The following is a 15,844-nucleotide window of genomic DNA, read 5'->3' on the forward strand; positions in this document are numbered from 1 at the left end:
AGACCATAAACAAATACAGAATTTAGTGCTGGAATGCCTAATCCTAATCCACTGCCTTTTCTTCAGTGGACTTTCTTGCCTGGTTCCAGAGAAATCAGTTGACCGAATCACAATAAGCAAACTTGTTTGAGGGTGAAAAGCAGGAACTGAGATAAAACTAAGAGCCCCAAACAGTGGTCCTTCAGATACAAGTGCTACACTGGCAGTGCTGTCAAACAGTAAAACTACTTCTGTGTATCTTAATAGGTACCAACTAAGCACATGTTTGAGAACTTTGACTCAGGATGGAGAATTAGGTTTATTTCCACTGACTTCAGATAGCAGAAGATATGAGTAAGCTGTACTATTCCCACACTTGTCTCTTACAAATATTTATCAAATATTCTAGAAAATACAAACCACATGCTATGCACACATTAAAATTATTTCTGTTTAGGCCATGCTGTCTGAGAGAGAACTCAATCCCTATTGGAAAGATGGTGGTACAGGTTTGCCACCAGCGAAGGATGAGGCAACTTCAGTTAAGAAAGGTAAACAGCAACTTTTATTATGAATATTAAATTTTTATCTCCAATCTCTGTGTTGCTAACAGGTTACTACTAATCTTAATGTAAAGGAATTATAATAATGTGTAATAAAATAAAATCTGGGTGAAAATTCCATAGTGAATATTGGGGTTAATATCATAGTATGCTGTTTTGCAGAATTACTTTTCACTGCATTTTAGTCTTGAGTGGTTTGACCTTCAACATCTTTACAGAAATTCTCCATTTTGAACTAATTAAAGGAAAATATGATTTAACCAAGACAAGATAAATTGTTGTCATCTCATTTGGTTCCTTTCATTCCATTACACAAATTATAATTTTAAGATATTCATCCACAGAAGTCTGAGTCACATTAAAATGAAGTATATTACAGATTCAGTTTGTGAAAAATGTAATTTCTGTGACCTTTTCAGTTTTTTCCTTACCCTGGGGCTATTCTGCCTATTGCCAGCAAGAGCAGTTAGAAAAATATTTTCTATAATGTCATGAAGTGTTTAGTATGCGATAAGAAGGGTGCTTGTATTCTGTCAACAGGGAACAGTGGGGTCCCTGGATTTTCTCTCTTTGGGAGCCTTTTCTTGCGGATAGGCTGTCCTGCAATCTATTAGCCTCATGCCCGCTTCTAGGAGTCAGAGAGATCAGTGATCTGTAAGAGGTGACAGGTATCAGTGAATCTGTGTTCCAGTGTTAAGATCTTTGCTAGCTTCTCAAATGGAATGCACATGTTTGTAAGTGAGGGGTAAGCCAAAGAACGGATGGAAGAAAGCCCTCAGAACTTCTCATATGCCACTCCTGTCTTGGAAACTGCTTGTTGCATTCTGTGATAAAATGGAGAAGCTTAAATTAAATCAGTGTACTACTAATGTCTATCCAGCATTGGCTTAAATTAAATCAGTGTATTGCTGAAGTAAATCCAGCATTAACGTATATAAACATGTAATTGTATTACTATATTCTTCTTATTTTTCTTTTGCATCCCTTCAATTTTTACATTAAATTAAGGCTTAATGTTTTGTACAGAGAAAGGTTAAATAGAAGTAACTATGGAGATCTAACGCTACAACCTCTCATTGTTTTCTACTTTAGTTACTGTGGTAGAAGATGCTGGATTAAGTTGGTTACAAAAATCATACCAAAGGATGAAGGAGCAGGCTGAGAGAGAGAAACGAAATGTTGAGGAAATTGTAGTTGAGAGATACGGGGTAAGAATCTTCAGCTAAATCTTTTTCATACTGTTAAATGCTTGGAAAAGGTTGCTTTCATCTAAAGGCACAAATACTTAACATGTAGTACAACACATATGGAAAGGAGTAGGAAAAAGGAGCCTCTAAAGCTTCTCTTGAGTGATGAAGAGTTTAAAGCTACCCAGCCTTTTTTATCTTTTTTGTTAAATATTTTTTAATGTATGGGATCCTACACCAAATTTAAAACGCGTGTCTTCTATATTAGGAGGTTCAAATGATCCCAGTTACAAAGTACCTGAGTGCTTCCAAAATTATTATATATGCTAGAAAACATATTTTGTTCTTGTGCACCTACCAGATAATAATGCACATTGAGAATAACAATAATGCCAGGATAATTTGGAGAGCTGTGTCAAATTTTACTGAATATGATTCTTCTGGCCACTTGTGTTCTGCTCAGTCCAGATATACAGAAAAAGCTGCTTGCTTCTGAAGGGCTTAAAAGTTTTCAAAATTTATTTTTAATAAAGCAGTCTGCAATAACAATATTAAGTCTTCAAACTTGCCCCTCCTACATATTATATTATTGTTTTTTAAAGCATTCATTGAAGGTGTGAGGTGTTGAATTTTGGCCATGGTGTTACATCTGAGTTTTCTGTGGGCTTTTTGGTAAGGCTAGGTTGGTTGTGGAAATGCTGGGTAAGACGCTATGACTCCATACTACTGTCTTCAAACTGAATTGTAGTCACTCCTGAGTGATGAACCTAACATAGTCAGTGCTGGTAGAAATTATTCAATACCAGTGCTTGAAAAGAATTTTAATGTTAAGAATCTTTCTCAAGAAGCTAGAGTTCAAACAGTGTGAACTGCTCTGGCTGCTGAAGTGCAGGACAGTGATCAAAAGAGATCCCTGTCTGACTTGCTTTGGTTTGTAATGTTTTGAGGGGAAAAAAAATAATTGGTGGATTTTCAGCTCAAAAGAGGGAAGAGGAACAGTCCCTATTTTGTATAATTGCCTAATGGATAGAATATTTATCCAGAAAGCCAGAGACAGTTGTTCAAAGACTGAAGCTAAAGATTTTGCACCGACTCTCCTCTGTTTTTAACAGTTAAACTAGATTGTAAAGTGGTTCAGTGGGAATAACCATTGCTTCTGTAGAATCTGAGCATCTGGTGAGCATAAGTGCAACGTTTATGAGTAAGAAAGAGGAGGCCTTTCTCCCTGCTCAAGCCTCAGGTTTCCAGCTTGCCAGGAGGAGACAGTTCTGGGGCCCTGGTCCCTGTTCTCAGGAGGGCTTTAGCACTTTAGAGCCACGGGATGGAAGTTAGAAATCGTCCAATCAGAAAGCCTTCCCAGCAGAGTATCTTAGACATGAGGTTCTAAACTCCCTTTTTCATGCTGGTCTTCCTTTCCACTCCATGCCTTGCCCATTGCACTGTGATTCATTTTTACAGAATGGTGCCTTGCTTGTAATACTTTGTAGGAAGCTTCACAACACCCCATGACCTGAAAAGCAGTATGACTGTTCTTCTATTCTTTGTTGCAGTCAATGGAGATATTTCAGTCACGATTAGATGAAGCTGAAAAGATTGCATCGAGAAAGGAAAATTACTATGGAAGTGGAAGGTGGAAGAAACCTTACTATTCAGAAAGTGAGAAAGAGAAGAAAGAATGGTATATGAAAAAGGAGACACGAGATGAAGATGGTAGGAACAGGAACACTTTTGGCAGCTATACTAGGGAGAAGTATGGCAAGGGATGGGCGCAAGAAGACAAAGATCACAAAAGAGATACGCCAAGAGAAGACCAAGAACGTGGACACAGTAGCACAGACTCAGTATTGAGAGGCTCCAAAGCAGAACAATATTCCCATGAAAAACGAAGTCAGGGAAAGAGTTCATCTCTAAGCAACATGAAACACAGATTTCTGAAACCCTCTGAAGATGATTTATCATCTTCACCTAGAGTCCACGAGTCACAGCAGTCCTCTTCCAAACTGACAGTTCATAGCTCTTTGAGTAGCCGTTTCCAAAAACCTAGTGAGGATACTGCACTGTTTAATAAAACGCACAGAGAAGATAACAATGAGAAATTAATGTCTGATCAAAAATCATCAGGTACTAAGGAACAAGTTCATGACAATAATAGGGAAAGAACTCCAAGTAATGTAAAAGAGAAGTTGCATCAGGAGTACCCAAGCAATATCTCTGGGAAGAAACAAACATTATCTGACAGTAAAGCATCCGGTTCTAGGTATTTGACAAACATCTTTACTTGTCTTTGCTGTATTTTTCATGGCAAAATGTACCAGAAACTCTGTCTTCTTTATGACAGTATTAGATCTGATTAAATGAGATCTTTTTAGTTAGGAAGAGGCTAGCCTTCCAGCTGAGACAGCTAAAATGGACCACTGTAGAAGTGATGGACCCCTACTTAACTTGTCTCAGCATATTTGAGAATTGCTAATGATTGGTTATTTTCTGCTTCCTTCATGCTGCAGTAAATTAATCTCTTAGGTAAAAAAGCCTACAAACTGATGTCTTAACTGTTGTTGAATTTATAAAATTGAACTTGAAATGTAAGAAAATACTGACTATAACCTGAAATAATTAATGCAGCAGGGATAGGTTTGCCACCTGTGATATGAACTCATATGCTAAAGTAGTAGCATTTGAAAAATAGTAGAAGGTATTGACTACAAAAGTGCATTTCTGTGGAAAAGAGGGAAGATTAATAGGAGTGGAAAGGGAAATGCAAACTAGTAAGTGGTAGGAAATACAACCAAGAGTGGTAAGGAGGGGTTGTCAAGAAAGTAAGTGGTAGAGAACTGAGCTTTTGTCTACTCAAGGACTCATGTTTTCCAGTATTACCAGCTTGCTGGTTCTTCCAGTGATATGAACAGTGGGATTATTACTGTGAATGTTTTCCTTCAGATCTTCCCAACAATAGGTAGGCATGTGCAAAAGTATTTTATAGTTAGGATGGTGTTATTTAGTTGCTTGGGAAAGCTGGATAAGTAAATATTCTTGGTTGGAGTATGTAAGGAGGATGATATCTGGAAGTGTTCAAGGCTAGGTTGGATGGGGCTTTGAGCCATGGGCAGGGTCACCTTCACTAGACCAGGTTGCTCAAAGCCCCATCCAACCTGGACTTGCAGAGATGGGGCATATATATCAGTACAGTAGGCATATAATATTTGATTACACAGGTAAATATGACTGTTTTTCTGTGGGTTTAGTGCTGCTGGTGTTTTACAGAAACACATCAAATGATGAGCCACCTCGGATCCTTACTGAAGAGGAGATGAACAAACTGGGAGCAAGGATTGTGAAGGCAGAACTCATGGGAGACATGGTAATGCCTATGAAAAAATTTAATGATTTACTGCAATTTTTCTTGAAAGCTGATAGTGATTTAGTTGTTTAAAGAAAAAAAGTATTCAAGCAAATAAAGTCCTGCAAACTTTATCAGTTAGGACTTGAAGGTACTGCTTTTACTGTAACTTCTGTTTTAAATGCAGTGGTTCTTGGACTAGAGTAGAGGTTCAGGTTGCCAGGTTTTGTAAACTAGGCAGCATAACCAAACCCAGTTGTTCTGTGGTTTTGTTATAGTATTTAATGTATTAAGCAGGTAGCAGGTGAAAACTACAAAGCTCCCAGTCTGTGTCACAACATAGACAGTGTCTGGAGCTTTTGTTGTTTCATCAGCTTTGTCACAAGTAGATGTTTGTGGTCCGTAGATCTGCTGTATAAGTATGGTTACTAATTATGATATGGAAATGCAAAAACTGAAAGTAATCACAAAGGCCATTACATCCAGCTCTGCAATGAGAACAATGGTTAATAATACTGTTAGTTTTATATATGCAGTTTTTCAAAATATGCACTCTGAATTAGCCTATGTAAAAAAAAATAAAAGCAAGCAAAACCCCAAACAAAACCTCACAAACGCCAGTCATAGCATACATAATAAATTAACTAATCTGTGCCTTGTTGCTCTTTAAATAATTTTTTCATGGCCTTTCTTTGACCAAATTGAAAATGCAGCTTGTTTAAACAAGTTCATCCACACACACTAGAATAGATGGTGATGTAACAGCATGTCCTGGTGGCCAGAGATTATGGTTGACCATGTAGGACAAATTAATTCTGAATCTACTTTTGTTACTGACTTACTGCTTGGTGTTGATCAAATGATTTAATTTTGGGGCAGCAAGTATTGGCTTGATTGTTGGAGTCCAATCAATGAAACGGCAAAGTGGTCAGAGTATAAATGGTTGTGTTTTGTATAGGCTGATAAGTTGTGACTTAGCAATTCTTAGCAAACCAGCGTATTCTAAAATGATTTTATTTACTTGATAAACAGATGAATGAAAAACAATTTACACAAGACTGTAAACAGTTCTTGTTTTCTACCTCTTGTCCATTTTAGTGCCAAAAGTAAGGTTTTAAGTGCCAAAGTTGAGCATGTGGGGTCAAGAGATAGGAAGCTGTATAGCAAAAATGTCTGAGGGATATTTCCTTAGTCTCATTACAAAGGAATATGTAGAATAGCCTGTAAAGGTATTGACTTGATGTGTTCAGGCTTCCTTGTTTTGCTTCCTATACACCTAAGCTTAGCTGTACAAAGCATTTGTTAGTATAACTGAATAATGTTGAAGCATAATTTTGGTGGGTATTTTTATGACAGTGTATGTTTCTGTACTTTAAATGCTTCCATTATGAACATTATTTTTTATTTTATGTCCAGTAAAGAATTGTGTGAAATATATTGAGATGCTTTCTTTAGTCTTTTGTGTCATTACAGTTTAAAAAATATAACCAAACCATGAAGAAATGGAATGAGTAGTTAATTCAGATACAAGGTTTCTATAAATTTTAAATGGTTAAACTAATGGAGTACTACCACTTCTTTGAAGGAGTTAGCTTCAGAACTTCAAGAAGAACTTCAGAACGCTCGCAAATTGAGAGAAACTCAAGGGCAGATTCCAGCAAATTCTGGCAGAGAGGTAAGGGGAAAATATTCTTCTTTTCTTTGTGCTACACAACGGTATAGTACAGGTAGCAGCCAAATTACAGAGAACACTAAATGTACTTAGGAAAATTACAAGGTGTGATTTTAGGTGAGTTACTTTTCAAATTGAATTGTACTTTTTGGTGGTAAACAAAACCTTCTCCATTGTTCTTTAGCAACTTCCATAGGAATATTTTTACTGGTAGTATTTTGTAAGTAATGATATATCTTCCATTAAAAATAAACCTTGTATGTGCCATGTTGACAGCGCTGGCTGTTACATAACTCTGATGTTTCTGAAGAAGTTGGTGCTTCAAGTATTGTTCTTTTTGAAGAGTGGTATTCAAGGAATGTGATCTTCTTCCATACCAACTTTGATATAGCTACAAGGAAACAGGGTTAATATCTTCATTTATGAACTCTGTCCTCAAGATGGAGAAGAGACTTTAAGGCAAAACCTAAAGTTTTAACAATCTTTAGTTTGTGAGAACCAGGACTGTTGCCAGTCCTGCTGTTTTGGACTTTCCATGGTTTGCCAATTCAAATAGTCCAGTGGAAGGTGCCCCTGACTGTGGCAGAGGGGTTGGAACCTTTAAGGTCCCTTCCAACCTGAACCATTTTATGATTCTATGATTCCCTTACAGATACAGCGGTGTTGTTTATGTTTGTAATTCTGTGAAGGTTGGGCTCTTGAACTGCATCATGCAGAACAATATCAACCTCTTCACAACTTGCTGTAAAGTTGCTCTAACTTCCTAGGCTTTCACCAAACCATGGTGGAATCCTTGAATTCTATTTGAAGTCATTTGGGTTTTAATTACTGCTAGGGCTTGCTTTCCAGAGGGTGCGGGTCTTCCTGTATATTTTTGCGGCTTGCTGGCTTTTATGAATATGCTTTGTCTGTGCCTGTTTCATGGCTACTTCTAGCCTGTATTATGTGATATCCTATCCTGTGATAGTTGCCAGGGCAGTCCTACTGGTTTTACAGCATCAAATTGAGTTTGCAGTACTGGGACACAAGCAGAATGTGTATTAAGGGTCAATTATATAACACCGTGTATCTGAACAACGTAGATGTTCCGAAACCATCTTGTAACACCAGGGGCTGATTTATGCAGATGTAGTTGATACTATACGATTGAGTCTTTCTATAACATTGACACCCCCCCCCCCCCAAGTGATAGCCTCAGTCAGTTCAGCCAGATGTGTTGCCAGTAAAATACTTGGAACAGTTCCCACGGAAGTGGTTTTCCAAATGGATGTCTCACTGATCCCGAAGTTTGATAGCTTTACCTCTGCTACGAATAACAAATAGGAAGCATTTTGTCTCAGGCAGGTCTATCTCTAGTACCTTGTAGCAGCATGGCCAGTGTTGTGTTATGAAAGGTCCTGAAATGTGGCTTTGCTTTATTTTCGCTTCTGTTGGGAGAACTGGGGAGATAAATCAGGAAGCATGGAGACAATTCTGAATACATCTCCCTAGGAAGGTTTTTTTCCTTCTTGACTAATTGAGCATGGATCAATTTCCCAATTCAGTTCATGTTGTGACTGAATGAAGACTCATGCTAGTATAAGGGGGTGTGCATGTATGGCTGGGGCTTGTACAGAGGAGACAGGATCAATTCGTTTGACATCAGTGCTGGTTTATTTTGTGTTAAAGTGATGAAGAAACTACAGATGAAGGGACTGTCAAGTGGTAGCTTAAATCCTGGTTTTATTTATTTGTTTGTTTGTAAATGAGAACAGAGGCAAATCTAGCTTTTATAGTTAGTTTGATTTAGGCAAGAATTCTAAAACAACGAAGCTGAAAAATGTTGTTTTTAAGTACAGCTTTTCAGATACTGATGTTTGATTTTTAAAAACCGCACATTGATCAGATGATGTATTTCACCAGTTACAGATCCTGGTAAGAGCACTTTGTTACTAGTTTACATTTTGGCTAAAGTTATCTGTGGTTTGAAGACCTGTGGTTTGTGATGCATTTAGATGTTGCAAGCAGGTATTTTAAGATGAAAGAATCCAAAAAGCATGATGTATGCATCTTTCTGAACCTAGAATACAAGAAAATTGTAAAAGACACTGAAGCAGAAGTCCATAGCTGTGTTGTGAGTAAGCCCCACTGGGTAATTTTATAGCAAAAATTTTCCTTGAGGAAAAGTTGTTTTCTTTTTTATTTTGATTTTTTTCTTTGTTCTTAGTAGTTAGGCTCATATTTCTATTAAATGAAGTGAACATCTATGACTAATAGTGTTACAGGTTTTCTGTGTATGAAGGTATCCCGGATTAAAATTCCGTGCAGGCTAAAGGATGTTTGGATTCTCTTGATACTGAAAGAAAATAGTAACTTTTTAGCCTCGAACCATTTTCAGTGGTATTGAAGTGTTTATTTTATGCATTACAAACCATTTTGCCTGTCTAACATTTGATTTGCTGGCCTTCTGTGTGTCCAAAGTGCAGAAAAGATGAAAATTTATTAGCTGTGCTTAACTTGTTTGCAGCTTTTGAGTAGCTTCATAAATGGAACTCTTGCATGAATTGAGAGATGAATTTTTTAGTAAATTTTGGGTGGGATTTTTTGAAGAGGTTAGTTTTAAATCTTTTTGAAGAGAGTTTTTATATAAATTCCTCTTGAAGGTATCTTGTTTTTTTGGTATTTCACAAGAAGTACTGTGGAATATTGTTTGGGGATATTAGCTCACTGAAGTTTTTCCACATTATTTCCCTCCCCCTCCCCCAATTTCCAGATCATCTAAAATATTTAAATTCTCAATTGTACTTTTTCCTACTTATTTACTGTAGCTATTTTTTAAATAAAATATCTATAAATAAATACAGGTGTGTATGTATAGATATATATATATGTATATGTGTATATATATACGCACATATACATGAAACCTAAATAGAAGTGATTTTTAATAGCCTCTGAACTGGTGTGCTATTGTAAGTATTTTCTTAGTTAATTGTGCTAGGAAAGCTAAGAAGCATTGCTGTTATCAGGCATAATGCCTAAGGAGATAGAAATTTTCTGCTCTACAGTAAGCAGAAGGACAGTGGGAGGACACCACAGTATGTATCAGGCTACCCTAAGTTTTTCCCTATTGAGGGAAAGGCCCTCAACAACAAGGCTTTGTGAAACAGAGCACAAGACTAAACAAGAAGATAACTGGGGCCACGAGGTAGTTATTAATATTTCTTCACAGCTCTAAATGTTTCAATATTTGATGTCCTTAAGCGCGTCATAAATTATTTTCTGTATTATTAAGTAAACATTTTGATTCTAATGTCTCTAGATTGAAACATGAAATTAGATTGGAACAACAGTTTAAGTGCTCTAGACACTGAACAAGCCTGACTTACGGCACATTGGATTGTTAGAGGCCATCTTTGTGTTGTAAATGGAAAGTCTGTGACTAAAGGCACTAATGCAAATGCACGGGTGTCTCAGCTGGTTTTGTGTGCTCAGCTCTAGTGAAAGACATCAGCTTGTCTGAATGTACCATCCTGACAAAGTCCACAGACAGAAGTTAACCGACATGGTATGCCTGCTGCACGCTGCCTGGATGTCTCAGCTTGGGTAGACCTCCTTGTTGTTCACTGCAGGTTACCTTAAGCATGTAGTCCTATGAATTTTAATATGATTATGGTTATATTGTCTGTTAAGTGAAATTTGGGGCCCTAATGGCTACTCTACCTACACACTTGAGTTGTATGTTGTCACAAGGGTGAATTAATATCTAGATTGTGCTTGTTTTGCCTTTACGCTTAGGCAGGAGACAACCTTCAGAGTCTACTGAAATGAAAAAAAAATGGGTGAATATGCAAAAGAGGCATCTGGGCTGCATGAAAGGCCCAAACCGGAATTAAATATTTTTATAGATAGGAGTACGTGATCTTCAGATGCTTATGTCATGGGCATTTTGAGAAAAGTGAAGTTACACTTTGAGCCCTAGTGAAGCTGTGTAAGAGTTGGCTGCTGTACCACAGGGTTTCTGATTTAGGATAGGTGATGAAAATGAGTATTTAATGAATTTAAGGAGACAGAAAATTGTGGAGATTTCAGCATTTAAAAAAACTTCCATGTGTTCATGGCTTACCTCTAAGTACAGTTTGTGTTTCTCTTATCTGAAAGTGTTACACAACTCTGGATATGAGTGCATTGGTTATGAGGATGTCACCTCTACCATTGTCAGTACCAGTCATAACTGATGTAATTTATGTTTTTATTGTGTATTATTACTTAACTGAATATATCGTGAACATTAATAGTCCTTTGAGGCCCATCATTTGCAGTGGTTTTTAGAGGTACAAAAGATGGGAGGTACAATTTAAATGAGTAAGAGGCAGAATATATAATATTTAAGTTAGAAAGGACCTTTAATGATCATCTAGTCCGACAGCCATTTAGTCCAAATTGAAAAGGCAGATTGAAAACAAGTGGAAGAAAAGGTGATTCTTCACAGAATTGTTGCTCCAGGAAGTTATGGATGATGAGAGCCTAAATAGGTTCAAAGAGAGATTGGACAGTGTTTATGAAAAACAAATTCCTTGAGAATTGCACAGAAATGATGTCTGGCTTTTAATTGCTGAGTTACAAATGCTTGGAGGCATCCTTTCTTTTTGTACTCTTCATTAGGCATTCACCTTTGGTTGCTACTGGAAAAGACATGTTGGATTTTGGTTTGATCCAGTATAACTGCTTTTATGTTTTAATCTGCATGTAGAAAGTGTTCTTTGTGTCAGTTCTAAATAATTTATGATGTGCATTATTTGTGTGCTTTGCTTTTTCTTTTTTTTTCCCCAGAATTTCGTTCGTCTTATGCTTCATTTAGTACGGTCCTTGCATAAGAATTAGAGTCAAATCTGCTAAATGAAAAAGAGTTTGCTTTTGTGTTGCTACAAACTGACTTAATTGTGTTTATTTTTTTAATCAGGAAGTATATTGACATGATGCAAAATTAGGTAAATCTACGCTCAGTCAATAGTGGTGGATAAATGAAGTGTATGCATCTTTTAAAACTGTTTTCAGTTTCAAATGAAGTATGACCTATAAGAAAAAAACTTCTCAACACTAAGCTTGTTACCATTTTCCATAGCAATTAATCTGCCTGCAGGAAACAGAAAGTAGTCTCTGCCAAGAAATTGATAGAGACAGTTCTTAATAATGATGAATTGTGTTTAAAATAAAAAGTCAATACCAAATTGAATGAAAGGTAGAAGGTAGTACTTTAAACACAATAACATGGTAGAGGATATATTGTCATAGGGTATTTAAAAGAAGAGAGCAAAGTTCTGAAAAAGTAAAAAATGTCCTGCATTTGAGAAATTGCAAGGCACACAAGAATGATTTCAGCATAGCAAATCTTCATATGAATAACTGAATTCTCTATAAAAGTTCATCAGCATTCAGTCTGATTAATTTAATAAATGTGTTTGAAACATAAGGAATAAAACAGTGATTGTGATACATATATATATACAAAAAATAAAAAGAAAAATAATATATATTCTACAGGATCTATACATTCCTCAGTGTAGAGCAAAAAAATCAGAGCAAAATCACCTGAAGGGTATGTAGTGCTTCTGTGAAGCCTCTTGGTCATGAAAGATACCTGTAGTGCAATAGTATTCAATTTTGGCAGGCATTGTATTTCACTTTATAGTAGGCATCTGACTGACGTGGTGCTGCTTCAAAGGAGAAAACTTTTTCTAGGTTACTTGTTCCAGCTGTAAGAGTAATACTCTTCAATCCATTGCTTGTGCATCATGGGTGGAGAAGATTTCTAATGCAAGGAAAATACAATTTAGCTAGTTTTATGGTATAAGTAGGGCTCATCTTTTAGTGAAAACCTTGGTAATATCAAGTGTTTCATGTACTTCAAATGTTTCTGTTTTATTTAGTTATTCTTCCTGAGTATAAATAATAATGTTGATTAGGTTTCCAACACCTCCTCTTACAAACTACATCTGAACACAAATTTTAATGTATTGAAGGTCGGATATTTAATTTGGATCCCTAAGATGCATTACAGTCCAGACTGAGAGAGAATTCTTAGAGAACAAGCTCAGTATAAATTGTTTTTTCTTTTTTGAAGAAGTAATGCTAACCGTTTTTCAGAAAGGAAACTGAATCCAGTGGCTTGGCTTATGCCTCATATCCTATTTATGATAAAATATCATTCATTGCATTCCATTCTATATAGTTCTGCATTAAGAGAGATAGGATGGAACATGCTGCATCTTTATCTAGAGGAAGTATTTGCAGCACAGTTATTACCTGAGACAAGTAAACCACATGACATGAAGAGTAGTTGAGAGGAATCTACTGTGGAACAAACCTGAAATAATGTTCTATTGGTTCCAATAATGATAATAGGGAAAAATGAGGATATTTATCATGTTTTCATGATTTGCCTTTTCAAAAACAGCTTAAAAATGACAGTGATTTCTTGGAGAAAGAGCCAGTTACCTGAAGGTAAAGTGGTGTGTATGTGTGTGCATATGTGGTGATGTATGTGTGCATGTAAAATTTAGAATCATAGAATCATAGAATCGTTAGGGTTGGAAAGGACATTAAGATCATCTAGTTCCAACCTCCCCTGCCGTGGGCAGGGACACCTTACGCTAAAATTTAGATAGTGATTAACACTTTGGATTAGGAAGTGAAAGAAAGAAGAAAAATAATCAGTGCTTCTGATATATATATATATATATATTTGGTTTTGTTTTTATTTACAAAACCCATGCCCAACATCACAGAATACCAAATGACCCTGAAAATTAACATTCAAAATCGCAGGTGTTCCAACATGTTCAGTTTTAGGTTTGGGAGCTGAGATTATAAACACAGATATTTTTCTGCAATAAAAATATTTGGCTTTTGAAATTTACGTGTAATATATATTAATAACACATGGTTGGGTTGCCTTTCACAGACATACCCACTGCAGTTGTAGTAATGTTTTTAGACCTTTAGACCTGATATATAAAGAATAATAAAGATTATTTAAAACCGCTTCTCAGGAAAATACAGCTGAGACATTTGTATGAAAAATAGAATGCTGAGAATTAATGATCCTCGCTAAATGCACAATAAAAATCTGTGCTTTCATTTGGAACTTCAGATGGTGGGGAGATACAGCAACAGATGGCCTGTTTACTCTCAGCTGTTTTCAGCTCATCATAATTTCTTAATTCCGGCTGTTCCATCACACTTGAATCTTGTCTGAGGAATGGTTGCACCATTCTTTCTTCTGCAAAGCATGTTTTCCATACAAAGAGTTGACTAGCTGTGACAGGAACAGGGAATAATAAAGTGGGTATACTTTTGCAGAACAGCTTTAATATCATCAGTGCAAACTTTTGTTGCTGTCAGTAAGAGAACAGTAAGAATTATTTATAAGACAAACACATATTAAGACAAAGTGGCTTAACTTCCTTAATGTAATTTATAAGAAATTGGTTTTCACAATTTAAAAAGTACTGGAGAAATTGTATCAGTAACTAGATGCCGTTAAATATCTTCCTGGTTTCAGTATATATAACAGTATAAAAGGACAGAGTGGATAAAGCTTCTTAGAGTTCAAACTGATAAAAACTTTGGAGTATGCTTTGACAGTAGAAGCAAAAGCCATATCAAAGTGCCATGCAGCACTTGTAGCTGGTGGTGCCATTTTCTCTAGCTCTATTTTTCTCCTAATACTTTGTTGAATTTCTGTGTATTTTTACTGCTGTATCTACCCTTTCACTGTGTTTCCTCAGAGTAAATTTTGGTTTTCCTAACAAATTTGACACCTCCCCAAACCCAAGAAAAAGCCAAAGCAAAAACCTTTCTGGAAAGCCTTTCTGGTGCAGTGGAATCTTCCAATCTGAAACGGAAGGTTAGAACCTCACTGATTCTTCTCCTGATCTTGGCACAGCCTTGCTAAATAAACGGTATTAAACATTTATGGACTTAAAATAGTTTACATGTAAAGCCATTTATAAAAGTGTGAACCCTAAATTAACAATTTTTTTTTGTATGTGTAAGCAATGAAACACAGTTATTGTGTTCAAAATTAGGTTTTGAAAGGAGAATTTGATCAACCAATGACTATTGGGACCACCTGGTCTTTAGTGTAATTACATGTTAGGTCTCGTTAGCTGTTGCTACCAATGTAAAGCAGAAGTATTTTATAGAAATAGGTTGTTTAAGAGGAGCACTTAAACTATGCACCCATCCTTCAAAAGGAATAAAGTATTTGGTTTTGGGCCAGCACATCTGGATAATGAGATATGGTTTGTGAGGTTGCACGTATGGGATTTTTAGAGGTTCTTCATCGGTTCTGCACTGACAGCTGTGGAGAGTGGGGGCTCTCCACTGGTGTGTGAAATGAAAGTGCCACTACTAACATCAGTATTAAATTTGTCATTCTGTTCTGCCTGTCTAGGTAGGAAGATGTTATAGGCTTCTTGCTTTTTTAAGTCTCTCACTTTCTTCTGATGTCTCACAAAATACATAGGAATGATAATGGCTTGAGGGTGTGGATATATGTGAGTAGAAGCTCAAAAGGATGCAACATCTAATTGTACTCATTCTTCCTCTGCTTTTTTTTTCTTTAACCCTTTTTTACATATGCTCCTTTAATAATATTTTTTTTCAGGCTGGACTGCTTCTCTTTCTGATAAAAGTACAGCTCCCTCATGTGTCTGAATTATTATTTTTATTTGGGTTAATCTGTTGCTTTCAGTTTTTCTGATACTACTGTCTCTGAAAACACTTTATATACCAGAGCTGCTTCTTACTACCCTCTGGGTTTTATGTTACATTTCTGTCTTGGATAAGATGAAATAGGAATTTGTGGACTTAAGAACCAGCATGCTGCAATCTTTTCTTTTTTTTGTGGTCTGAGTATATATGTTGTGTATCAGATGTTCTTGCTAGATAAACAAACTATTTGGTGATCTCATTTAACAGATTTTCTTACACCCCATGCCTACATGGCTCATTGGTGATCTGGTTAAGTGACTATCCATTTTGAAGTGTAGCTGACAACTTAAAATATCAAACTGCATGTTTAGACCTTTTTTTAAAGTTGTAATTGCAAAGTTATGTGGCT

At 36.3% G+C, this 15,844-nt stretch overlaps 1 protein-coding gene across 4 annotated transcripts in view; it reads left to right on the top strand.

The window, feature by feature from the left end:
- The window catches only part of CWF19L2 (CWF19 like cell cycle control factor 2), a 74,855-nt gene that overhangs the window by 20,469 nt on the left and 38,542 nt on the right, over positions 1 to 15,844 (top strand). For all 4 annotated transcript variants that reach the window (XM_062615347.1, XM_062615350.1, XM_062615349.1 and 1 more), the window contains 5 exons: positions 437 to 530; positions 1,635 to 1,750; positions 3,280 to 3,986; positions 4,991 to 5,087; positions 6,652 to 6,741. In XM_062615347.1, coding sequence (XP_062471331.1) covers positions 437 to 530; positions 1,635 to 1,750; positions 3,280 to 3,986; positions 4,991 to 5,087; positions 6,652 to 6,741 — 1,104 coding nt within the window. The remainder of the gene's footprint in view (positions 1 to 436; positions 531 to 1,634; positions 1,751 to 3,279; positions 3,987 to 4,990; positions 5,088 to 6,651; positions 6,742 to 15,844) is intronic.

Source organism: Pezoporus occidentalis, unplaced genomic scaffold (genome assembly GCF_034315485.1).
Source record: "Pezoporus occidentalis ecotype Australia unplaced genomic scaffold, CSIRO_AGI_Poc_V1 ctg18, whole genome shotgun sequence".
Lineage (NCBI taxonomy): Eukaryota > Metazoa > Chordata > Aves > Psittaciformes > Psittacidae > Pezoporus > Pezoporus occidentalis.